Below are 26,310 nucleotides of genomic sequence, written 5' to 3' on the forward strand. Positions count from 1 at the left end.
GTTGAGAGTGGGTGTGGAGGAGGTGGTAGAGTAGACAAGTGAGGTGAGGATACGTGTTGAATAAAGGAAGAAAGAAGATTGACCCTGAAGCACATTTTGGAGGCTATATGACAAATTCAATGGAAAAACATTTTTAAAATTCATTTTGTTCACTGTGATGTGAACTGATGTCAAAGACATGTTTGTGTGAGTTTAGAAAGTTTCACTTTGGGGGTTCTTAGGCTCGATAATACATTTTAAAGTTAAAAAGTCAGAGTATAAGTGCCTTGCAGTTCTTTTTCGCTGTAAGAGAGGAGGTAGTAGTACTTTTATTTGAAGTTATACCCACAGGGCTGAACCATAGACTGTATATAAAGATATTCATTACATTTAGAAATGGAGCCAAAATATCCAGGATACAAACGGGGCCATCTTGTGCATTTGAAGCCAGAGAAACTAAACTTAACTAAATAAACACTTGAGTGTGATAAATAGCTTAAATGACAGACACTATTTATTTGATATGTACTTTGACTTTTTAGTTTGACTCATGTTCCATCAACTAACATGGAGGAGGTGGGGTTTATGACTTATACTGCAGCTAGGCAGCAGGGGGCGATCGAGACACTCTGGCTTCACTTGTGGGGAGCAGTGATGCCATCCATGTTTAAATACAGCCTGTGGTCTGAAGGAATTTTATGTCAACAACTGTTCCAGTTATTGAAATGGGTCTTAATGCTTTGCACAGCATCAGAAGAAAAAAATAAAGCTTTCAAATAATAAATCATTTGTGGGGGAAAAAAATAGAAACAGTAAATTATTGAAATAAATTGAAAATGTCCGCAATATAGGAGGGAGAAAATTAATTTACCAACTAACTATAATAATACTGAATGCAATAAATTCTCAAGGAGGATGGGGACATGATGTATTAACAAGTTGGGCCAGTGTTGGTGACTAAAGCAGAGAAGCAGGAGGATGCAGTGGAGACAATGTGACGACAGAGAATTCAACATGACGGCAACGGAAAAAGAGGAGGAGGAGGAATAAATCTCCCTGGGGCAGAATTATGCCCAGGCATGTTTTTTTTGTTTACCCATGAATGGTGTAGACATCTGTTCGCACAGCAACCACCTCTCCTGCAGGCCAAAGTCACCGGGCCAACAGTACAAAACGCCCTCGCTGAATTATTAAACCGTAATGAGCTCAGTACTGCAGGTGACTTAGAGATGTCTACTGTTTGAGAGGAAGGAAGCAAAACTTAGAGAGTTACATGAATTATTGATATGAATTTTTTACCCAAAATAAAAAGTCATGCTTTAGATAACATGAAAATGACAACATGCTTCATCCTTCACATTCACTATCTTCGGTTGACTTTTTTGTTTCAATCTTTTTTTTCAAACTCTCCCTCATCCCATCTCCACATCTTCACCCTCCGCCCCGTCACCGTGCCCCGTCCCTTCCTGTTGGAGAGCCATCCCAGCCCATTAGTGTGATTACGTAGCTTCGAGGGGGGGGGTGAAGGAAGGTGAAGGACAAGGATGATGTGAAAGAGTGAAGCCACGCTCTCTTCTGTGCTACCTGAAGGTGACTCCTCTCCCTCACAAAAAGCGTCTACACAGCTCTTTCAGCACATGCCAGAGGAGTACATTAGGAAAGCAGCGTCTGATTGGGGAGATTGACTCCGTCCCTAAAGTAAAATAATCAGAGCCATCGAGTCGCCAGGAGCCAGCTGGCGTCCCTGGACTACTGCGACTACTGCGATTCCCCCAGAGAACAAACTGTTCTCTGCACGAGGACTCAAGGAAAGGCTGAGAACTAATTTAAAGCAGTTTATCCGTAATATTCATATTAGCCTTTTTATTGTTGATTTTATTTATGTAGGTCATTGAAAGAAAAAAGAAAATACTTTCTCATATATACCAAAGAAAATGAATCGTATAGTAAACAACCTGTAGCAGAGGCCCAGATACTTTCAGTCCCCTTTTTGTAAAACACTTAAGAACACTCCCACCGCTCAGGCTCAGTTAGACACAGTATCCACTGCTGCTGTGCTTTATTTGAGCCGTTAGATAATCTGACGTACAATAGTCAGATGCAGCAGTTAGTCCTCAGCCTTTATGTCTTTTTCTCTCGTAAAAACCAAACATAATGTTCAAAATAATATTTACAATGCAGCATAAATCTCACTCAATTGGCTCGACCAAGGTTTTTTGTCAAGTGAGGAATGGACAATTGATGTTAGAAAAACCTACTGTCACTTACCAGCTGGGACAACAAAGAACAGATTTATATTTGTGTCTACAGTTTTTATTTTTAAATAAAGCTACTGAACAAACTGGTTGGTTTTATAAATGCACGCCTGGAAAACTATTTCCCTAAGAGACAATCTGAGGTTGTCTCATAGTGTTTGAGAGAGTCCCAAACAAGACGGTGTATTAGCAACACAAGTTTTAACACAATTACATAGAAAGCAAACAAAGTCAGATTTTAGCCATTTTATCCAAACTTAAAATGTACCACACAACCTGAACGGACCATGGACTGTATATAAAGATGGACGACGTGACATGACATGCCCCACTGATCTCAACTGTTGGTCTACTGTATGTCTCAGCGTGTCACAGTCGTTGGTAATGTCATCAGTAATGAAAGGCAATGGAGGTGCAAAACTATAAAAGATAAGACAAAGACAAATTTATGCTTTAAACAACTTATATGACATTATCTGGAGCTTTGAAGGGTTTTAATGCAAAGGGGAAAGCTGTGACAGTGATGAATCAAATGTCTCTGCATCAGGGTAGAAATGGTCTCACTGAGTGGAAATCCATCCATCCATCCATCCGTCCATCCATCCGTCCATCCATCCATCCATCCATCCATCACCTCCAGGTTTGGCAGCAGATACTATGGAAAACACTTTTATCACCCTTCATGATGCACAATCCCTTAACAAATGGGGAGGCGTTTCCATGGCAACCATTGAGAGGAATATGCAACCCCAGCATAAATGACACCCACTGATGAAAATACTTTAATTTCTATGCAGTGATCCTCGGAGAAATACACAAAAGAAGAAGAAAAATTATCCTCCTCTCTTAAACTCCAACTCAACGTCCTCATAGACTGATTAAAGACTTTTAATCGAGCAGTACATGTAAATCTGTGGGAGAGCCATCGACGGGCTGTTGAATTGACGGATCTCCACAGAGAACGTCTGTATAATTGGGTCAGCTCGGCAGCGTTCAACTGTGCTGCTGGTGTACTTCTCACATCTGAATGTCAAACAACATCGTTCTCGTTCAGAACGGCAACACGCTAATGAATAAACACAAGCGAAACAAAGTGCTTTCTCATTAACAAATACACTGATACACACAGTAAAAGTCATTAATAAGCATTTTAACCTTTGGTAGAGGAAGACAGTCTAATGATGTAATCAGCGGCATCATATTTTTTATGACCCTGCATAGTATGTGCATCTTTCTCACACAGCTCAGACTGATCCAGCTTCACATCAGAGTCCACATGGACGCAGCAGTGAACCATGTGAACCGACTGAGAGCAGGGTTCATCACACTGTCTGACGAACAGATGTCAACATTAGCAAAATATCTTTCTGCAGCAGCAGTTCAAACTAAGTAGATCTGGTGGTTTTAGTATTAGTAAGTGTTTGGTAGTATTATAGTCGGCCCTGTTGGTGACTTTTTGTCATGTTTTGTTCATGAGAGAAGATCTGTAACACATAGTCGGGATATTCTGGTTGATGTGTGGAAACATTCCTGGACAGAAGACTAATGACCTTCATTAAAACCTTGCTGCTGAGCCTAAGTGGATAAATCCCTGCATCAGAAAGGACAAAAACACTGTCTGCTTACCAAACACCCTTTACTACAGTTTGTTGTCTGTAGAGCAGGCCACTGATCTAATTGTGACTAATTTCCTGTCGGCCCTCCAATGAGCTGCTGGCACTGAGCCCAGTTGTTTGAAAACTCCTCATTTTCCCCAATGAATAATTTCTCCAGTTGCATCCGTCTGTAGACGAAGATCAGTGAAATTGTTTCTGATAACTCTGATCCTCTTGCTGCTAGTTTATTTCTGTTATGTTATTCTGTTCATGACTCTGTCTCTTAATAATTACCAGTCCGTTGATTTGCATGCACTGCGCTCCAACCCGTCTTCTTCCTGATCAGCTGCTCAGCATCATCTGTCAAAGGGAGACTGGCCCTGTGCCCTCGGCCTGATGCTACCAAAGAGCAGATATGTCTAGTCTGGCACTGCCACCTTTACTTTGGCATGAGCCTCTGTCTTTGGCACTAAAGGCTGCTACTGGACACTTAATATGTCCAATTATTTGAGTTTAAATGATTCTCAAAAATCCACAGACCCTGATTTTTTAACCATAATTTCTTTTTTCCTCAGTTTTTTTCTTTTTCTAGGATGGGTTAGAGTACAAAGCACACTTTTGATGTGCTGGTTGTTAACAAAGCTTTTCAAATATACCCTGCGGCACATTTAGAGATCGCAAGATTGCAACTGTAGATAGCAAACTAGTTAGCCCATAGTTTGTATAGAAATGGATGATGTGTCTCTATTTCCTCAAACTATACAAAAATTAAGCCACAATATTCCAGAAACAGGTTTGTAAATTAGTCTGGATGGACAGTTGATGGCTGGCTAAATCCTGCCTCATCCATGTTACTGGATGGGGCATGGACCAAAAAGTTGATGATTAGCGGTCATATCCAGGATATTTTAGCTTAATTTCTGGATATTGGGAGGAAGATCATCTTTATGGCCTTTTACCATGAACCCAAAAAACAATAAGAGAGTAACATAGCATCATATACAATTTCTACATCAATGTGCATTAACTTCTCACCCCTGCAGAAAATCTGTTACATTAAAATAACATAAAAAGAAAAAGAAAAAAAAAGAATGTCTCAAAGAAAAGAAGCAGCTGAGACAAAATTAGAAAAATCAGGAGGATTACAGGGGAAAAGGAAACGTGTATCTCTGCTTTCTCTCTCCGTTTCTTTCTCTTTCTCTCTCTCTCTCTCTCTGGGTCATGATATTCTCTGAGTAAGGAGATTAAGATAGCATGCGTCAATCTAGGATTTAGAGAGAGAGAGACAAACGCAAACTCCTCACAGACGGCCAACACTGCTGCTTGGTCTGCGTGTGCTCAGCCACCCTGACGCTCATCAGATAGAGACACAATAGCTGCATTAATATTATCGATACGACTTAATTCCTGACTTGCTCGTCTCCTGTAAAAGATATGTTTCATCCACGTTTCAGAGACGGCAAGTCTCCCTGCTCCTCTGCACTGCGCAGCATTGTGATGCAACATGATAAGGGTTGGTTGAGGACGTGTGTGTCTATGAGGATTATAAAAAACATTTTGCCAACCGTTCCTGTTATGATTTTGCAGCGAGGCTCCTATTTAAACCACCACTACCACTGCTACTGTACCTCTGTCTCTCTTCTGCAATATACAAAGATTTATGTGTTACATTTTATGTCAGGTTGAATGCAAAAAGTTAGATTTAGAGTGGGTTGGAAAATAAGAACAATACATATAGTATACAATCACAAAGAAAATATCTTTATGTAAGTATTCCTCTAGAACTTTCCACACAGATCCAGTGCCTCATTGCTCCACTTTCTGCCTGGAAGAGGAGCATGTATGTGGATGTAATGCCCCACTAACAGCTACTAAGAGGCTTTTCCTATTCTGGGTAACAAGTAGTGGGCCGGCACTAACCACCCCACTGAAATCCAAGACAGTAGGCCATCCACAGGTTTCCTCAAGCCCCACTCTGTGACTGCTCTTCCTCTTAAGTGTGATGGCTAATGCGCTAATGGCTAATGTTTTTTCCCCATCCTGCAGATTCAAAGCAGTGATTTGGTCTCCACCACATCCTGAAGGAAATATCAGGCTCCACTGTGCTCATTATGTTGTTTGGATTATAAATAAGAATTGCAGCTCAGGAAATCTAAAACTGTGCACTGGTCAGAATATGTTTTCATCCAGATGGTTAAAACAGTCTTTGAGGATTCTGTAAATACCCCCCCCCCTGCAGCAGTAAATGCTGTTCAACAACCCAGCAGCTTTTTCAGAGACTGACAGGTGGATATTTAGCTCTGTGACTTGAATGTTAATGGTAATACATGAGAAGCATAAAGCTCTGACTCTCTCTCCCTGCATGTGGCATCACTATTTTTCAAATATAAGTAAAATACTTATACTTGACTCGTAAAATTTTAGGTGATCATACGGAAGTAAAACTATGCAACAATGTAAAACCTTCATCAAACATAAAGGGAAAATAAATCCGAATGTGCCAAGTTTCATTTCCTATACCTTGAACACAACATCACTTAAAGTTAAAGAAACTGACAAGAAAAGAGATTGAATCCATCTCATCTTTACAAGCCACCGGTTATGCAACTTTCCCTCTGAAGCCTGGAGCTATTCACTTGGACACATTGTATAATACATGCATGTGGATATGCATCTCTATCTGCCCCTGCGCATTGTGAGTGCGATGATGTGGAAAGGCCTCACACTAGGATTAACGCCCTGTGCAACAGATGGTGCGTTCTCCTATCCTTCCTGTTCGCACACACGCACAAACACGCACGCAAGGACATGCACACATGGAAATAAACAAAAGACCTCGTATATTTTACCTTTTTCTTGGGTGGCATGATGAGTAAAGCAGTCCACGCGTGTTATTCCAACAACAAATTACCGTTCACCTGGCTCCATGAAGTGGGACATGGACAAGTGTGCCATGAGCCTGGATCTACCTCTGGAACAGGTGTATGTGGTCGAGGATAAAATGTCACCAAACGCGCCGTTCTTTACGCGCCGTCTCGTGCGTAAAGGTGAGAGACGTCCCAAGCAGCCGCGACGCACAGGACACCGCCGCAGACACGGACGAGTTGCGTGAGGGGTTTCACTTTAAGTCCGTATTGTGTGTTGAGTGATGTTACCCTCTCCCGAGTCCTGGGGTATTAAAGGCTTATTTCTCGGCGCGGCATCTGTTGCGCCACACACCGCTCACTCTGACCTCAAGCACCGAGGAAGGTGTCCGACCGCTACGCGCTGCCCGGGACTGTTAAACACTGCAAAGTGAGGGATGTCTCATTAGTGTTGATGACCACAGTTGGTTGGCTCCCTCCTCTGCGCGTGATAGTGATTAGTGCGTGCACGTGTGAGCGTGTGCGTGCCTGCGTGTGTGTACACACAAAGTTTTAAGCAGTGCATTATTCCTCTGGTTGCCAGATTTACATCGTAAACCACAATAGACAAACACAATCTTCATCATCCACTGACGAAGCATGATCCCACTCACACAGAAGCTGCTCCGCTCATCACGTCACTTCTTAGAGTGAGCAGGTCCCCACAAGGGTCCCTAGATTAATCTGAACATGTTCCTGACTGTTATGTCATTTTCTCTTTTCTATAAAATCCCCCAAAATAAGAGTAAAATTATTTACTCAAATACTGTGTTTCAGTTGAGATTGAGACTTTTATTTGGATAAAATACTTTAGTTGTTTTTATATTTTCAAAAAATAAGGAGAAAAGATTCCTTGTGAAAAGTGGAAATGACAAGATCAGCAGACTGATATCTCAATACCCATGCAGAGAGAAGAAACGTGTGGCTATAGTATCCTACAAATTAAGGAAGTAAGAAAGAAGTTTTGCCCGTATGAATGTTGCCTTAATGCATCCCTGATTATACTTCCTCCATCACTGTTTAAAGTTAAGCATCACTGCATGTCCATTAATCACCACGGCCACCCGGACAGCCAGGCAGAGGACGTCAGCAGACGGTGAAGTACCAGAGTCACCAGGGAGAGCTTTGGGAGCCGAGGGCCAAAGATCAGTGTTACATAAGCGGGAATGAAAAAGAAATGCAGGGCTGTAATCAGCTGGTCCAGGCTGTGACAGAGTGGAGCAAGGAGCTGTGACACTGACCTTTTGGTGAGACACACATCTGGACCACTACACACACAGGCAAATGATACACATCACACACACATCACTGTCCTTTTCAATATCTGTGCTGCTTCACGAAGAAAATCATACATTCTTCTTGCCATGTCCCAACATTTAGCCCGTGACCTGGGACTGAACCAGACACGGACTCCCTGACACCTCAAATCTCCTCCAGCAGGAGCCAGCTCTCCTCATGTGCCAAATAAACACTCCAGCAGAGTCCAGAGCACAACTGTGGAGATGTTACATAAGACCGTCTGATTACTCCTGTGCTGCTGAAGGAGCTACACATGAAATACATTAAGAAGCTGAAATATTCTCAGTAATCCAAACCCACTGAACCATTTCTATGGCCTGTTTCCGTTCAAGCACCATGACGCCCCGCGCAAAGTATGTGAGCGTGAGGCTCTTAACCCAACAGATGTTAAATGATGCATCTTCAGTCTCTGTGAGTTTTGAATGACTGCCGACATCAACTCTTGAGAAAACAAATTTACCTCAAGGATCATTTAGAAGGTTTTTGGAAGCTGTTGATCATATGGCATGATCTTCATCAACAGATGTGCCTGAACAGAACTTCTAGATGTTTACATTTTCATTTTACTGCACTTTAAGGAAAAAGAAAGTGGAAAGGAATACTTTAGAAGTAGAAATTCCATGATGCGGAGGTTACACCTGACATTCTGTTGATTGGGTCATATTGTCAGACTGCGCAGAGGAGAAATCCGAGAGCATATGTTTTATGCAGACGTTTCACAAGAGCTGAACCTGGAGCGCAGGGGAGCGCAGGGGAGCGCAGGGTTTGAGCACAAGCAGAGCAAATCCAAGCAGGAGCCATTTGAGAGTGAACTCAGGGATTTGAGTGAAAGCGTTAAAAAATCTGAAAGTGAAATGAATAAACGCTGCTCTCAAAGTATAGATAACGCTCTTGAATAAAGATAGAAAAAAAAACATGCACGGCAGCTCAGTTGAATGATAAAAATTGTGTGATATGACTAAAAACTCAACATTTGATCATTTAATCAAATTAATAAAGCATGAAGAAAATTGTGTAAATGTTTTCTCTGAAGAAAAATTTATGACAGAAAACGTCTTGAGTAGGCTTCAGTTACAGTTATATCACTGCTAAAGGGCACGAAGCATCATCTAACTGTTGATACAGAGTTCAAGTTCAGTTTGTTGAACTTTTTTCACAACAGAAAAGGTTGTTGACAGAACTATTTAACTCAAAGTCAGTTTATTTACTTGTTCTGGAACTTTTGACAGTATCACACAGTCCTAATCAGCAGAATGTGTTTGCTCAGTTGTCATCCAAGTGTAGATGTCAAACGTTTCTCAGCAGAATCAAAAAAATGTTTGACCCACAAATGAGCAAACTCCATGTGGTGATGAGGCTGAAAGCTCCAGAACAGGCGAGTAAGTGAACCTTGAGTTGAGATTGTTTCATCAAATTCAGTTTCTGTTGCTTCATCGTCCTCAGAGCCACTGACACATAATCTCATAAAGCTCAAGCCTCTGATCTCAGCCCCCGCCCCCTTGTGCACATCACATGTGTTCACGTGCACATGTGTTCTAACACGTAGATAAACAAACATCTGTCCATAAGCTTATGTGTGTTTATATATAGATATGTAGATATGTATTTATGTGTCAAAGTGGGGCCAGTGGTGCAGGGCAGAGATGGATGTTGCACACAATTTCAGGCAAAGCTTCAGACCTCAGACTCCCACAACAGAAACTAGAAACATCTGATAAAAGACAAACTATTACTATTGGTAGCAAATGGAAAGAACTGAAATTTGTATTAATATTTATTCAATCGCAATCATAGCATCGTAGCTCATATGTATTGATTAGAGGATTAAGATCTTTACTAAGTGTGAATCTCTTTCATTTCGGAGCTAGGAGAGGAGATTTCGACTGCACAGCTGTTGGACACATCGAGGCAGAAAAACGTCATGAAAAACAATGTTATTCATTTTTCTGGATCCTGAATTACTCTGATAAAATATGTTTCGTCTTTGGTCCAAAACAGATCTTTACCTTGGTAAAATCCAAACTGCTCTATGTAGAAATTCCTGCACATGTTTATAGCAATCATGAAAGTGAAATAGAGCCAAATATATCAAATTCCAAAGCAGATAAAGCTGAGAGAGATGAAAAAGCTCTCAAACTGAACTATTATAATCCACCAGCAGCCCTCCCCCTCCACACCCCCTCCACTCCTCCCCCAACCGACCAGGCACAGAGGCAAAGTACTCACCCAGGAGACATTTTTGTTCTTGGGCACTTTTGACATGGCTTGCAGTCGGAGGAGGCCGAGGGCCCAACTCCTCCCGATGCACTCAGCGTCCTCACACACACATGCACACACACACAGACGTCAGTCCACCTTCAGCAGCCGAGGCAGCAGCCTGCTCAGAGATGAAGACGCACTTTTCATTTGACGTCCTCCACCGTTTCCCCCGTGCCAACAAACCTCACCAGATTTACATCTGCCTGGACCATCGCCCTCCAATCACACCACGGATAAACATGATCCAAAACTGACTCCAGAAGGAGGAGGAGGAGTGGGAGCAAGACAGGAACAAAGACAAGATAACTCCACAAAGTGTCAGTCAGAGGCAGAAATAGAACGTGCAGAAAAGTTTCTTCAGTATTCCCTCTGAATCCTCCTCTTCGTCCTCCTTGTCAGCGGCCGACTGCTCTGTTCAAATTCATAAACCCTGTATGAATATGCCACCAGACATCTGGCTGATGCTCCTCCTCCGCGGTGCCGCAGGCTGGGGCCAGCAAACGGCCAATCCTGCCCTCCTAACATCTGGGAGAGGCGAGATCGAGAAGACATGGATGGAGGGAGAGACGAAAATGATGAATTTGAGAAGAGAGAGGGATGGGAACGCAAAAGCAAAGAGAGCGAGATAGAGAGGGAGGGATAGTGAGTGGTGTGAGTGAGGAAGCAGCAGGTGATGGAGTGGAGGAGGGAGGACAGACGACTGGAGAGGGCTGGTCAGTTGAGGGCCCGGCGGATTGGAGGGGAGGTTACTGATCCCAAACATGAGATTAAAGACAATTCAAAAAACATGTTACATTGAATTGGTTGTTTTGGAAATCAGTGCTGCCATTTCTGGCTCACTGATTCCCCACAGAGACAGAAGAAAGACAGCGTCAGGCGACGTTGACATTTGTGATTTGCAACATTTTGTGCGATTGTGTTCCTTGCATGTATGTGTCTGTTTGTAATCACGCCGCTGAGCTCAGCGAGTGGTGGGGGAGAGCAGGAGAAGGATTGATAGAATCAGAGCTTGATGGTATTATAGATAAACTCAGGTTTAACACGCTCCCTTCTAGAGACCCATCGACAAAAATATACAGCTCTGTCAGCAAGGTTGTCACTCAGGGTTTAAAGGAATAGTTCAGTTTTTTAGGAAATATCTTAGAGAGTAAACTGGAATATTGATCAAATGTTCATGTCTACAGAACTGAAACCAGCAGGTAATAAACCAGGCTCAGCATAATTAAGCCTGGCTCTGACCAAAGTTCAAAAATAAGTCCCACAGCTCCTCTAATGTGGACACAACTGAGAGGTGGTCTCTGTTCGGATCAAACTGAACCGAATTCCTTGAAATTACAAGATGCCAGGATCACATGCACACCCATCTACAAACCAGTTTATTAATTAGTGTATTTATGTATCCCCACTTTCCTCCTCTGACCTGGACTTATGAATAAATAAATGAGTAGCTGAGGCTGCGCAGCCTTTCGGAGTTGATTCATGTCTGCATGTGTTGTACAATCCATCGCCTCGGGTGAAGTAGGAAATAGCAGTGCGAGTGTGGAAACAAGTCAATACCGAGCACAGTTAGCAGCGTGTTTACCAAATCCACAAGATTTTGATTCAACCTCTATAATCAATGTCCTCCTCTGCACTGTATTGATCTGTGGTCCTTACGGATTGAGCGCCACAGAAGTAGGCTACAGAAATAGAAGAATAACGACCACCTCTGCTGTATAAATACATTCAAGAGAACATGTTTAATGCTGCACATAAACGTAAATTTGACCAAAATAAATCAAAACAAATAAATGAAACAACAAAATTTTGAAAAAACGAAAGCTTGTGAGTGTTTTAGATAAATTAATGGAGAAGTGGTGTAAAAGTTGTTAACATCTTTTGGTTAAATCATCTATCAACTGACTTCTCTTTACTAAATCAGACACACTGAAGCAAACAGTAGCTGTCATGCAACGCTGACAGGCATTATTGATAAAAACTATGTTCATCGATATTCACCCGATTAAGTCAATAGTCTAAACAGGACACTGCCATGTAAACGTCTTTGTCTGATTACATTAACCTGATGTCATGCTCAGAACATTGGAGTATTGTACTGAGCCCCTTCAGTCCAACATGGTGACATTTCTTTATCTTTTGTGCACAAGAATAATAAATGGCAGGAGGTATGAGCTCTATGTCATAGTAACACCTTTGATTGTGATTCTACCTTTATTGTGAATTTATTATTGTTAGAATTACTGTTGTAGTTTCACTTTTTCCTGTACAGCCAGAGTAACAAAGCATAATTTCCCTGCAGGGATCATTAAAGTTTTTCTGCGACAGAGGAGTGATGTTCCCTCCTCACACAGTTTCATATGAGATGTTTTTAGCAGCATGATTAGAGAAAACTACCCAGTGTTCCATATTAAAGATTATAGAAAAATCCAGAAGAAAACATGAATTGTCCATTACAATGTTTATTTTCCTGTTTTCCAGTCGCCTCGTGACCTTTACATTTATTCTCACTGGGGGCTCACAGCCACTGTTCTAAAACAAGTGGTGACTTACTGTGATGGATTAATCCATTCTATTCTCATTGATGATAATGTGCAGTTACCAACACAACACAAGTATTTCAGCAAATTAAAATAACCGATGACTGATGTACTTGCATCACATGCGACAGGAAGGCGTTAACCTTTAAGCTTTTCCAAGCCTAAGGTTAATGTAAGCACACTATTTTTTTACTTCCTAATATTTAAATGCATTTGCACAGCTCGGGGTTTTTAAACTGGTGTAAGCACAGAAAATCAATGAGTGTACACTGGACGTGGGTCCCACTTGAAGTCTCCCAGCTTTTAGCCGTCTGTGGCTTTTTGATTCTGTAAGCTTCTTTTCCTGGCTTGTTGCTGAGGTGGGCACACATCGCATGCAGAAGTACAGTACGTGGTAATCTGCGAGGCTCTGCGCTGACAGCCTAGTGAGTGTCGGGGGCTGACACTAAGCCTATTTCATGTAGGAATGTGGTTATACGATATGGGTCCTCTGCAGTCAGCGCCATCACACAATGCACAGCCCTGTGACTGTGAAGAATCGGCTGCACCAGAAAAGAAAAGAGCAAGAGACATAGTGATGAAGCAGCAAACACAAGTGGAAGAAAGTGACAGAGAAGGGAGTGAAGAAAGGAGGAGAGAGTTAGAGGGGAGAAAACAAAGAGAAACAGGTGTAGGAGAGGAGTGAGAGAGTGCTCCCTGCTCCTCTCTGTCATTGAGAAGACAGTAAAACCTGGCCTGTAATGTGAAAAATGCACCTGTCTGAAGGAGTGGAGGAGCGAGGGAGGGCAGACAGCTCAGCTCAAGACAGATGATGGGAGGGAGAACAGCTCCTCTAAGCAGCTGTCATGTATTTTTCACTTTATCTTCGAGGTGCAACATATCATAAAAATATCCATAAATAGTTCAAACTGTTGCCTCATGAGGGTAAAAAACAAACCGGGGAGGAAAGAGTCAATAATCTGTAAAAGTAATGTTTTCATGAAGTCCTGTATACTGGGATCAATACAGAGAGCTGTTTAACAACGCCACTGTCCGTCCTGATAAACTGCAACACGGCTGAAAACTCACACAGTCCATCACTGAGGAGTGAACACCTCCACCGCAAAAACAGGTTGTAGGAGTCACACTCACAGCTGGTGTTATTGTGCATGCCTCCATACTGCAGATGCCTGGATATATATATTTGAATGAATCATCAACAGTATTTGTGGAAGTATGCAGAGTTATTGCCTGCACGTTAAAATAATCTGTGCTGACTCATGCATTTTCTAGTTAATTTTAGACATATTATACCCCCCCCCCCCACTGCAACACAACAACTCCACTGTTGCTATGCAATCAAAAAAAGATGGGGATGGATGCTGCAAGTGATGCTGCAATGGTCACTTACATAGGTGGACTGCACTCTCCGCCAGTGTCCCAGCCCACAGCAATACATCAAGACATCCAGTTGGGGGGTGAGGAGGGGACAGGCCGGTCGAGCCTCAGGGGATGGGGGGGTCGTTTCAGGGCAGGCTCACACACAGGATCCTCATGGCACAGGTGATCCACCTGATCTCCAGCTCTTCAGGGAGTTTAAAGACAAAGAATCAAATTTCCTGCTGCGTCCACAGGTTGTCGCAGGGCAGGATCACCTGGAGCGGGGGGGGGGGGTTAAGAATGGCTCCCCTAAGTTCTTGAGTCCAGGCGACACTGAACGTCCAAACGTCTTCACAGCATCTTCAAAGTCTCTGTGCTCTGTGGGGGAGTCCAGGTCCAGACTTCCAGCGGCTGTCCCACCTGATGTGGCGAGGAGTGTGAGGTATGTCTTGTGTGAAGTTGTAAGTATGCTCACCTCATCCCAGAAGGACAGGTGGCCACCATGTGTTTATTTACCGCACCTCACCCCCTCTTCTCTGTCCCAGCTCACCCTGTTGGAAAAACCTCCCCTTCAGCCTCCCCAGCTTAAGCCCCCACGAATAGTCTTGCAACATAAACTAAATGTCATTTTCGACCCTGCGTGTGTCTCAGTGCTCTGTCGTCTGTCAGATTTATCCAATCAGAGCTCTTGCATCACTCCACGGCCGTCTTGCCTGTATCCCCGTCTCCTCCTCCCTCTTAAGCCCACCCTGGGAGTCCAGATTTGGATATTTCTTTTGGGTTCTCTGCGATTCCTCTTTTCCTTTTGCTCAAAAATCCCAGCTCTGTGGCTCCTCCTCCAGTATCTCTGCCTCTTACTTCACCACGCTGCTCCCCTCTCTCAGGGGTCCTCTCTCATCAGGGGCGTTCCTGCTTACCTGAGTCACTCTTTGCACCCCTGTTGTGACTGTGCATGTGTGTGTGAGTGTGTGTGAGTGTGTGTGAGTGTGTGTAAGTGTGTGTGCAGGCTGCAGCTAAATCTCACCGCTCTCCCTCTCTCTCTCTCTGTTGCCATGCTAGAGCAGGTAACATTCGGCTATAGCGCAGGAGACACACAGCCTGAATTCAAATGCGCCTCCAGCTTCTCAGATTTACAAAGCCTCCACCCCTCCTTAACAGCAACAACTCCCCCCCCCAGCACCCCCCCCCCCCGTCATCTCTCTATCTGTATCCTCTGTTTCTCTCATTCTATCTCATTCTCCTCCTCTCTCTCCACTGTGTCTGCTCCGCTGTTGCTTCCTTTTGTGTAATTTCTCCTCTCGGCTGTCGCGCTCTCCCTCATTTTTCACGTTACCTTGAGAGTGGGCTGAGGAGGCGGTCTGCTTTTGTTTAAACACTGCAACAAAAAAAATCACTTTTAAAAGACACTTGACAAAGTCTGAGAAAATCTGCCTGGGCAGTGAAAGTATTTCAACCTGTTCTCGACATTTATCAAGTAGTTTGTAAAAGTTACTACAGATGAGCGATTTTCATGTTTCTAGGCAAAGGTTAAGATTGTACAGTCATGCTATAGCAGCTACATGAGGGTCAATGCTATGAAGCTTGAGTCTTTTATGTTAGTACGCATTTGATAAAAGCACGAAGCACAAAGTGCAGCTGAGCATCAAGTGGACGTCATTAACCTCAACATTTTGACCGCCTGGGGTTACTACAGCTGCTAAAAGTTATATGATCACCAAGGTCATGAGGTTACATCATCTGGGAACAATGAATTGTGAGTTCCATTTAAAACTTTAAAGAAATGCAGGTGATCATTCTCTGAGGACCATGAATGTCTGTACAAAAATGTTATGACATACTTCACGAGATAACAGAAACAGCACAAAAGTCTGCTGCGATCCAACCAGTCACGCTTGAGTCTGAACCAAAGTGGTGGACTGACTTGGATCATTTGAGTGTGTAATTAACATAACTCCAGTCTGCAAGTCTTTGGAGTGTGGGAGGAAGCCGGACAGTAAACCCACACAGACACTGGGTGAACAGGCAAAGTCGAACTACACTTTAAAACATCCTAATGAGCACAACATGACAATGAAGAGAAATAAAGCTGCAGAAATGCAGATGAAATGATTAACAATATAGATTTTCGTGTTGAAGACAAATTACAGAGTTGACAGTGCTGTGGTGGGGAACCTGATTTTCAGCTCCGCCAATGTTTTTATCCACATTAGTTTATATCGTTGTCTGTTAGTTAGAAGTTACCACAGAACCTCCACAGAAAGATATGGGTTCAGGGAAGAATTTTGGTTTTTCAACATTTTTGTTGATTTCTCAGAGAATTCATGAATCTTGAAAATAATCTTGCATGATTAGTTGACTGAAGTTTATGAGCATTTGCAATTTGGTGCAGATCCAATTAAAAACCTGGATCTACTGAATTTAAATGTGGTTTCATAAGGAGACTCTTTGGCAGAGGTATGTGCTCACGAGTTTTCGCTTGTTCTATTAGACCTTAGGGATTTTTGGCCAAAATGACTTGATGACATGAATATTTTTGCAGTGTACCAGCTGAACAAGAGAATGAAAGTGGATAAATTAATGCAGAGATTTTCTCAGTGTGACAGGTTTATTTGACTGCAGAAAAAAAAAGGCCTGAGCCACTTTTTATGGCTGAACATGGACCTTACAGAGTCAGATAAGGAGGATTGAATAGAGGCTGTTGCTTCTTCACTTGATCATTCAGATCGTTCACTCTGTGTCACGAGAATAAAAAAAAGTGCTCTCCAGGCAGTGAACATGACGTCCTGTAAAACAGCCACAATAACCCGAACTGCACTAATGCAGATTATAGTATGAATCATTAAGGAGGAGACTGATCATGGCTGTGGGGAAATTAAGGAGAGTTAATTTTGGTTCACATATACTGGTACGTGAAAACCGCTCTGGTTTTTCAATGTGAATTACAGCTATTGTCTGGATTGCTGTCACTCGACGTGTTTATCATTAATAACGTCTTTAACAAATCTTCCTCTCACCGTCCTGAATGCATTACCACATTAAGAAGGATATAAATGTCTGTCTGACAATCACTGAATTCATCACCGCAGATGCAGCAGGACGTTTGCTGCTATTTTTCTAATTCAGCCATTTTCTTTAGGAGATACAGGAGTCGTCGGTTTGGCAATTTCCTTAAACAGTTTGTCCTGCAGCTCCGACTCATCCATCAGACAGACAAAGACCAAGTGCTCCATAGGGCATAATTCTGTCAGACTTGTCCTGCATGGTGGAGGTCTGCCAATTACACTACACACCAGGATCTGTCTGTGGTGTCACTAGTGATACACTCACACACACATATGCCAAGGTTACAATCCATTGAGTTGCGCGGTCACGAAAAGCACATAACCAACACGTTGCCTGCGCCACAGGCTGAAGACGAGGCGGAGATGCTAATTTGCGACTGCCAAGGACGAGTCCAGAAAGTAAAACCAGCAAGACAGAGAGAATCTGTTTATCTCCTGGATCTGTGATGGAAGGAAAACACACGCTGGGGAACTGTATCTGAAATCACAAGAGAAAAACAGACACTTTGTTGAAACGCAGACGGGAAGAGGAGCCGGTGTGATTCATCAGGTTGGCGTCATCACCATAAAAACGTCAGAGGTCTGGTGTGAACCCTCCTCTCTCCTGCTGGAGCTTATGAATGTGATGGAAAAACCAGCACAAATAAGTGGAGAAACACATGCTTCTGTACAGGTGGCATTTTCCTGGCATGGTTTGGGACCACTTGACCTCTTAGAGGGAAAGGTCACAGCAAATCAATAAGAAGTTATCACATTTGTCCTATGAAGGGATATTTCTGCCCGGATAAGAAGACGCAGCTCATCACTGAATGAAAGAAAGTATTAAAACATAATCAAACACCTTCAGGAGAAACATGGTGTTCTACCCTAACGTCAAATCACTAAATAGAGAAATATTTCTTTATTCCAGTTGATTCCCAGAGACTTGGAGAAAGAGTTTATAATATTAGTTGCATTAGATCTGTTGTTAATGTAAAAATATTGATTTGTGGAGCTGTAATCAATTGAATTAAAAAAACATAATTAAAATAAAATAATTTTATTCAATAATGTTTTGTTTACAATGATTATTTGTTTCCCATCTCTCTTTGTAGTATGTTAACAAATGTGATACAAAAAAGTCCATTAAAACATAACTGGAAACATAAAATGAAGTTTAAATAAATACATTTGGATTCAAATGGTACACTGCAACCTACACAATACAGAATCATCTTTCTATTGGGATTTGGATGTGTTGCCTTTCAGTTCATTTACAGACAGAACCATTCAACACAGGCTGCTCCACATCATCCACCACCATGTTTTCTCAGTGCGGCTTCCAACACATAAGCATACCAACTTTTCAAGCATCCGCAATCGAAGAAAATCTGTCATCTCCTCAAAACATGCTCTGCCTCCTGAAAATCCTCAGTCTGGTTAAGAATGTAAAGTAGATAAACATCAAGCTCACCAGCACATTCTTCAGCGGGTACAACACAGGCGTCACATAACCAAACACAACAATCAGAGCGACCCGGACGATAAAGAAAGGAAAGTCCTGCAGAGCGACTCCAGCACAGGACATTAAAGGGTTGTGAGGAGTGATGACCATGCGGAGAGTGGACAGGAAGCTGAGAATATAGACAGGGAAGACCCAGGCTGAGTAGAAGATTGAGGGCTCTCCTGCTACTCTCATCATCTCCACAGTGTCCAACCAGAACAGGAAACTATCCACAAACACCTCCAACCTCCCATCCCTCCTCCAGAGGAAGCCGAGGTTACCCGAGTAGGACCTGTGGCGTGAGGATGAGGAGTACAGGTAGGCAGTGCTGGGCACTCGTGAGCTGACGGTTGAGTGGATGGTTGAGCCGGCATAGTGCTGCCATCTGCCTGATGTGCTGACGTTTTTGGCCTCTGGAGAACCTGGGGTCAAACCGTTCTGGCCTTCATCAGGGTGCAGCTGGTTCGATATGGTGGGCACCTGCTCCAGGTGGGTGAGGACGGGGCCTTGGATGTCAAAGTCAGGATCCAGGCTGTCAGCTGCAAATGGCAAGAGGGAACACAACTCCAGCTTTTATACCACACACTGTCTGTGACACGATTATGGTAAAGCCAATGCCAATGTCATGATCGTTGGTTGTATTCATCTGTTGACAATGATTTTAATTAAAATCTTTCTGTGAATTCATCAATCTGACGCCGACCTGATTAAATCATAATGTGAATGATCCGGATTTCTTTGTCACTGTTTTTCATTTTTATAAATTTATAAAACTCTCAAAGGAGGATATGTTTTCACCCTTGTCCATTTGTTGGTTGGTTTGTTTGTTTGTAGTTGGTCAGCAGGATTACAGGAAAAAACTACTTCTAAATGGATTTCGACAAAACTTGGTGAAAAGATGAGCAAAGAAAAAAACTCAAAAAATGTGGGCACGGATCTTCCGTTATTTCCCAGGGAATAATTCATGGAGCTTGATGAAACAAAATCAGGCCCATTTAGGAGAGTGTTTGCAAATTGGTATGGATCGAAATAGAAATCTGAATCCAGTGAATGTATTGGGGATTTGAAGTGAAAGAAAGTGGAAATAAAATTTTACGTTCTAACACCTGATTTAATGTTTTCCTCCCTGATGCATATCACATCCTTCTACCAAGTTTTGTGGGAATCCGTTCAGTAGTTTTTGTGTATTCCTGCTAAATAACAGAGAAACCAACAAAACCAAAAATGGACAGGGGTGAATCATAAAGTCCTTGGCAAAGCTACCAACATTAGCTCGAGGTTGAAAATGGTTTGAGTTAAATAATCAACATGGTATCATCTATAGCAGATTGATAATCATTACAGTTGCACATTAGGAGGTGTGCCAAAAATCCTTCTGTGAAAAAAGCCTCTCTTCGCCAAATTGTTGCACAAAACGTGCAAAATGAAGCTTTTCAGAATTCTTAATAATGCCAACAACCTCAAGTCTTACATTGTCCAATGAGCTTGCAGGGGCGAAGCCTCTCTGTTATATCCACACAGATGAGGGAGAAAAGCACCAAGGAAACAGGCAACTCTGAAAAATGGTCGAGCCTGTGTCCACTGTCCACCTGCACCTACAGTGTGATGATAACAGGGAAAAACAAATATGAATTCAATAGTCGAAAGAACTGACCTACCACTTAGAAATTATGAGGGATGAAGCAGGAAGAAACCAAATGGAAAATCTTCATTACATTTGGCTCAAGCTCCTGCATTCAGGATTTTATGAACCTGTCCAATTTTACTATCCCATAACTACAGACATTAAGATGCTGCTGAACGCCCCTGATACACGATGAAGAAAGATTTGATGTGTAAAGTTCTTCGAGGTCAAATGCTCTTATTTGTGTCTTTGCTTGTCTGAGAATAAAAAGGACACATTATTACATGCGTGTCTTTTTAAGATCGAGGGTGGAATTTAAGTTAATGGAAAACCTGTTATGTTTACTATAGGTTACTGAATACCCCAGACTGAGTAGAGTCTTGTGACAGGCCACAAATTCCCATTGCCTTTTTCTTTTAATGATGATGATGATGCCAAAGTCCTCCTCAGTACATGCAAAGGCTCAGCCAATAACTAAATCCCAAGAGACTAGGGAGTAAAACTGGTGACAGGCAATGCCTTTCTTTTCCTCCGTGGCGCACTGAGCCAAGTTACCATCACTCACTGAGTCATTTTCCTGCTCTAAACACATTCCCTTACACGCGGGGCCCATAAAAACAAGTTGTGCCACAAATTGCCTGTTTACGACAAATATGCCGCTTCAAGGACCCCGTCCGAGCACGGCAGAACAAAACACCAACAGGTGCTCCTCAGTGACAAGAAGATCAGTCATGATGACGTTACCTTGGAGCTGGCGATTAAAATAGCAAAGCACGGTAATGTGCACAGGATGAGATATGCCAGCGCCGTCGGTCTCCTGAAAAGATAACATAGGTCATTTTAGGCCACGAGTGAATGACGATCATCTGAATATGATGAATAATTGTTTTCTTTCCGTTTACTTATTTTTTTAAAGGTGCACATACAGAACATCACAGTCAGAGTGGCCCAAAGTATAATTTTGACAGTTCTGAGTATTTACATTTTATGCTTATTACATTTTGACTCATGTCATCTATCTGTCATCTGTTGTTACAATTTACTTTGTGGAGTTAAGTCAAGTCATTTAACTTCTACTGGGTGAACAGTGTATCCACACACTTACTGGACTGTTGTATTTACTAACACAAACTTTAACCGTGTCAAAGTTAGAGAAGAGTCACCAAGAGATTGATTAATGTATAGTAAGTATATTCAAAAGCAAGTACTTGCTTATTTCATTCAAGACTAACAGTTCATGTGGTACTTATACTTGAGCACATATTTTGTTTCGTATTCTTTCTACTGTAATTTCAGTTTCTTTTTGGTCAAGTAAATGTTACTTCTACAGATCTAACATCCAAAATGTCCCTGAAACGGTTTGTGATCTCGTCATTTTCAGTCTCTTAACTGGTCTGTGTCGTCTCAACTCAATTATTTGAACTACATGTAAATACCTTATCACACACAACTACATCTCATGTACTCACCACTGTGTGATCTCTGTGATGCAATTCTGCTGCTTCAGAATCACATATTTGAGAGGAGCCCACACCAGCAGGGTCACAGAGGTCACATATGCGAGAGAAGCCGCCACCACAAGCCAGTAGGCCGTCGGATCACGTCCTTTCACGTCACGTATGAGGCAGGCAAACCTCTCCATTATTACAAAGATGGGTACGGTGAGAGCTGCAAACTGCAGCACCTCGTAGAGGACCAGCTTGACCGTCTTCCCCGAGGTCATGGTCCCTGAACGCCAGCTGCTGGTCTGGACTTGGAGCCGAAGACTTTGACAATCATCTCCCACAAAACGAGCCAGTGGAGCCGTTGGACTCTGCACACTGACATTGCTTACACTGCACCGGGGGCTGTATTCTTTTATTGCTGAGGTACTGAGGAAGTCACGCTCACCTTTTTATGGGCTCACAAAGAGGAGCACTCCCATCCCATAATAATGAGGGAGAAGATTACATTGAGTCCTGATGCTGGTCTGGACACATGGGCCATTTTAACAGTGTGTTTTTTCACAGAGAAAAATAGTAATAAAATAAAAAGATAAATAGTTAATTTTAAATTTCCCGAGCTGGTGTTAGGTTTGCATCAAAATCAAAAAACGTAATATGAAATTAAACCATAATTATTCATTTTGAAATATTCAGGAGTTGCAAATCAAAACGGCTTTTGGTCTTTAAAAATATCTTCCATCAGGACTTGTTCACTCTCATGTACACTGATCTCCATCTAGTGGCAAAGCAAACAATACATTCTAAACCTCCTGAACATTTGGTTTAAAATCCAACACTGTGTCTCAGTCCATAATATGAACTGGTTCTAAACAAGGGTTTAACATCAGGGTTCATCCAGTGTGACAGTGTGATATTTGATGGTTATTAGATAGGCTGCACAGGACAGTTCTGATCATTACACCATCATAAATTATGCCTTAGGTTGTACGTCATGTGCTAAAAAAGTAAACTATATAACAAGAAGTGTGATTAAATATGAAAATGGAAACATCACCAAATAAACACAATGTATTTTACTTTATCTGTAAAAAAAGCTATAAAATCAAGAAAACAAGGCGATAAATATTCTGTACATTTGGCCTGGTTTTATTGTGAATACCAATTTAATAAGTATGATTAAAATAATACATACAAACAGCAGGATACAAGTTTAGACAGAACCTTTACAATAATGTCGGTTTCAAACTTAAAAACAGGCAGCATCTCAATCCTGTACATCATCGGGGCTGCAGACACTGTGGTGCAACATGTTACATTAGGATAATGTGTGATGACGAACTGGCTCCTGCTACCGTGGTCCCAGAACAGCAGCTACTTCGATATTGTTGAACCCTATTTGATCCTAAAGATTAACACTATTTCACTCGAGCATTGAAGGCAGCAAATAAAGGGATTCTTTATCTTTGAATCGAATAAGTTAACGCTAAAAATCAAGGTCTGCAGAATAAAATGACGTCTTGTTCGCAAAGTCCCAGGCACCGAGAATTTGAGCTGCGGGTTGTTTTAGATTCTTAAGGCGGCACAGGGATGACAAGAAGCAGCACATTTGAAACGTAGGACCTCAAGAGAAATTGAAATAACACAAAATTTACAGCACTTGAATTCATCTGGCAAATGGGACATCTGGTTAAACAGATTTATAACTTCATTTAGCATCGTTAGATATTATACAACAACATTAATCATTTCCCAGTCTCATTAGCTTTTTGCATTCCAATCGTTTCCAGTAAAAATGAACTCTTTTCCAATGAATTTTGAATTTTAAAATCCACATAAATGAGCCGTATATAAATGTATGAGAAGGAGACTTTGTACATTTGCGCTATCCCTCAGAGTGGCACTGTTACCGATAGCTTACGGAGACTTTGGTTAAAAAATGTTTACAAATCTTGAACGTGCTTGTCCAGGATCTTAAGCCATATCCCCTCCGCCAAGGAAGTTCAATTTTTGTACCTGCAAATTGGTTTTGTTCATTGATCTTGATGAGGAAAAAAAAACATCAAGCATATTTAAAGAAAACTGATATCTCTGAGTGTGTCGGCGCAGCTTGGTTGAATTAACAAGGACTGTTGGGCCTCGGCGGAGGGTCTGTTTTAGTGTTTTGGTAGGGTCTGTTTTAGTGTTAGATGGCTGTAAGTTATGAGAGGTCTGAGATGCATGCGGAAGGGAGTTTTGATCAGTTTTCACGTTACCATTTGACCCTACGGTACGACAAGCATGTATCAAACAAAGAGAGAAGTCTCCATGTTCTCGTGTGAGCCATTTAAATATACAACTAAGTTCAGCAGAATATCAGTTACTCCATTTTTCTCTGAATAGATACATCCTGCACTGATTCTCCATTTAAAATAGCTTAACAATAATCAAAACATAATTAAAATGCACTACAAAATAGAAAAGAAAAAAAAAAACTCCATCGTATTCATTTTTCAACACTGACTAAAGAGATGCTTCAATTACACTGAAGAGGTTCAGAGAGTTCACCCCTTTGAAGTCTGTGGTACGAGTCTGTGGTACGAGTCTGTTACTACAGCTCCTGAACGGAGAGGGAGTGAAAAAAAGAGAAACTCTGCAGCATAACGTGAGGAGTCACTGAAAGAAAAAAGAAAATTATCTTGTATTTTTCTAGCATGTGGGTATTTTTTTTTTTTTTTTTTTCCACACTTTTTTTCTCTTTGGCTTTTACACCTTTTCATTAATCTGTGACATATGACTGCAGAGTTTCCCTTTAAGATTAAGCGAAACCACCCAGAGCTGTTTTAACAGACATCCCACCCATGAGGTCATCACGTGGCTTCACGACCAGTTCAGTACAGTATATACAAGAGTCATGTGCATGCTTGAATTCCTCTCGTTTCTTTTCCATCCCAAAAACAAAGTGGCTTCAGTTTTCAGTACTTCTAAAATTGACAACATATACAAAAGTGTAGTAGCCTGACGGGTTTTTTTTTTTTTTTAGCATTGCTAAACATCCATTTTCTGATATTTAAAGAAAAAGCAAGTTAATGGAAGTCAACTCTTTTTTGTGAGGTGATTAGCACTACAGTTGATTGAAGTTGGTGAGAAGGCTGTGGCGTGTGGATTTATCTCCATGTTAGTGTGAGAATGAAGGTAAATCATCAAGTACGGCTGATGATGTGTGAGCCAAGTGCTGCAAGTGTATCGCTGTGTGTGTAACTGCTGTACACCTGCCTGTAGTGTGTGGGTATCGGAGTGTGCAGGTCCAGTGTGCATGAAGGAATGCCTGTGTGATTTATTTTAAATGATACTTGCATGTGGATTGTGTTGTTAGATTGAAGTAGTTACAGTTATACTTGTTATCGCAAAACAATTTGGTTAGGCTTTATTCAACAGGTCTGTTATTTCTTAATAATTTCCTAGAAAGTTTCTGGAATTTGGTATCAAAGATAAAACACTATAGAAACTGGTTCACCTGTTAAATCAATTAAAATGAATTGCTAGTGTGACCTAAAGAATTGAATTACACTATAGACTACCTGAACATGCAAAAATGTGAGGGTTAGTCTTAAATCATACAATCCAAAACCTGTGCACAGTATGAGGAATATGTTTAGTTTTCCACAGGAATTGATCAATAACTAACAATGAATTCAACTAAACTAGCAAAGATTAATTAGGACAAAGTTAAAAGTTTTTTCCAGGAAACTACCAAAGAAATTATAAAAAAATACAGACCAATAACTTGATTTGTTACGACAAATTTTCAAAAGTCCTGTCACTGCAAGGAAATGGTTAATGCCAGGTCTTGTACGTGAAAATAGACAATGCATATATTGCTATTAGATCTAGATTTGACAACAAGAGGTTTGAGTGACATTGAGAAATTAAATAAGTGCAACTGAAAGCTCCTGCGTGTCTCCTCCAAATCAGGTGAAGACACGTAGGAGAAGAGCGAGAGTCCATTTTCAGACCAAGTGTGACTTGGGGTGAGTTCTTCAAATCAAAGGTTAGTCTACTCTTATTTGTATTTTCCATCCATCTGGTGTTTCTTGATAAAACAAATCATAAAATCTAATAAAAGAAATCTCAGACCACTATTTGATCAGGTCTGGTGCATGTATGTGTTTGCGTGTGAGGATAACAGTGATCAAAGGGGGCCCTATAGCAAGGCTTTCTCTGAGTAGGGGGCCTGTGCGGGGTCTGTGGAAGGTGCTATGCTTGGGCCGGAGGGGTGGCTGTAGTTTGGCGTCTGCGTCATGCCTGTGGGAGTCGTTCCTGGGGCGGGACCAGGGGCGGCAGCTGGGTTGTGGTAGTGAATGTCTGCTGGGGCCATGCTGCCTGGAGCAGCAGTGTAGACTGGCGGCTGGCCCATGTACATATGAACATCACTACAGGAAAGAGCGAAGCAACATGAATTTTAACACTCCAGCAAGGTGGAATTGTTAAATATTTATGGAAAATTGAATCAATAATACTGAAAACTCTCCAA

The 26,310-nt window shown here is 41.8% G+C and overlaps 3 protein-coding genes across 6 annotated transcripts in view; all 3 read right to left on the reverse strand.

Annotated features, from left to right (window-relative positions):
• cacnb2b (calcium channel, voltage-dependent, beta 2b) overlaps positions 1–15,157 on the reverse strand; it is a 27,974-nt gene extending 12,817 nt beyond the window's left edge. The window contains exon 1 of one of the 4 annotated variants that reach the window (XM_069510865.1): positions 14,218–15,142. In XM_069510865.1, the coding sequence (XP_069366966.1) occupies positions 14,218–14,265 (48 nt within the window). In that variant the 5' untranslated portion in view covers positions 14,266–15,142. Of the gene's footprint in view, positions 1–6,678; positions 7,307–10,257; positions 10,913–14,217 lie in introns of those variants that run through there. The other 3 variants (XM_069510866.1, XM_069510867.1, XM_069510868.1) reach the window with 3 other exon arrangements.
• Positions 15,158–16,772: 1,615 nt separating this feature from the next.
• tmem236 (transmembrane protein 236) lies at positions 16,773–22,219 on the reverse strand. The gene is made up of 4 exons (XM_020107268.2): positions 21,825–22,219; positions 21,100–21,172; positions 20,203–20,326; positions 16,773–19,270 (listed from the first exon to the last, which is right to left on the reverse strand). The coding sequence occupies exons 1-4, from the start codon at positions 22,076–22,078 to the stop codon at positions 18,630–18,632; spliced, it is 1,092 nt and encodes a 363-aa protein (XP_019962827.2). The 5' UTR covers positions 22,079–22,219; the 3' UTR covers positions 16,773–18,629.
• A 706-nt stretch (positions 22,220–22,925) lies between these two features.
• The window catches only part of LOC109645615 (signal transducing adaptor molecule (SH3 domain and ITAM motif) 1), a 37,272-nt gene continuing 33,887 nt past the window's right edge, over positions 22,926–26,310 (reverse strand). Inside the window, exon 24 of the mRNA XM_069510725.1 lies at positions 22,926–26,209. Coding sequence (XP_069366826.1) covers positions 25,981–26,209 — 229 coding nt within the window. The 3' untranslated portion in view covers positions 22,926–25,980. The remainder of the gene's footprint in view (positions 26,210–26,310) is intronic.

Source organism: Paralichthys olivaceus, chromosome 16 (genome assembly GCF_024713975.1).
Source record: "Paralichthys olivaceus isolate ysfri-2021 chromosome 16, ASM2471397v2, whole genome shotgun sequence".
Classification (NCBI taxonomy): Eukaryota; Metazoa; Chordata; class Actinopteri; order Pleuronectiformes; family Paralichthyidae; genus Paralichthys; species Paralichthys olivaceus.

Excerpts from the sequence above, each read along its gene's own strand:
- tmem236 (XM_020107268.2), bottom strand. The coding sequence starts at position 22,078 with ATGACCTCGGGGAAGACGGTCAAGCTGGTCCTCTACGAGGTGCTGCAG. Across the intron at positions 20,327-21,099 it reads TTTTAATCGCCAGCTCCAAG|GTGCAGGTGGACAGTGGACA; the intron begins GTAACGTCATCA and ends ATCACACTGTAG. Across the intron at positions 19,271-20,202 it reads CTGCAAGCTCATTGGACAAT|CTGACAGCCTGGATCCTGAC; the intron begins GTAAGACTTGAG and ends TGCCATTTGCAG.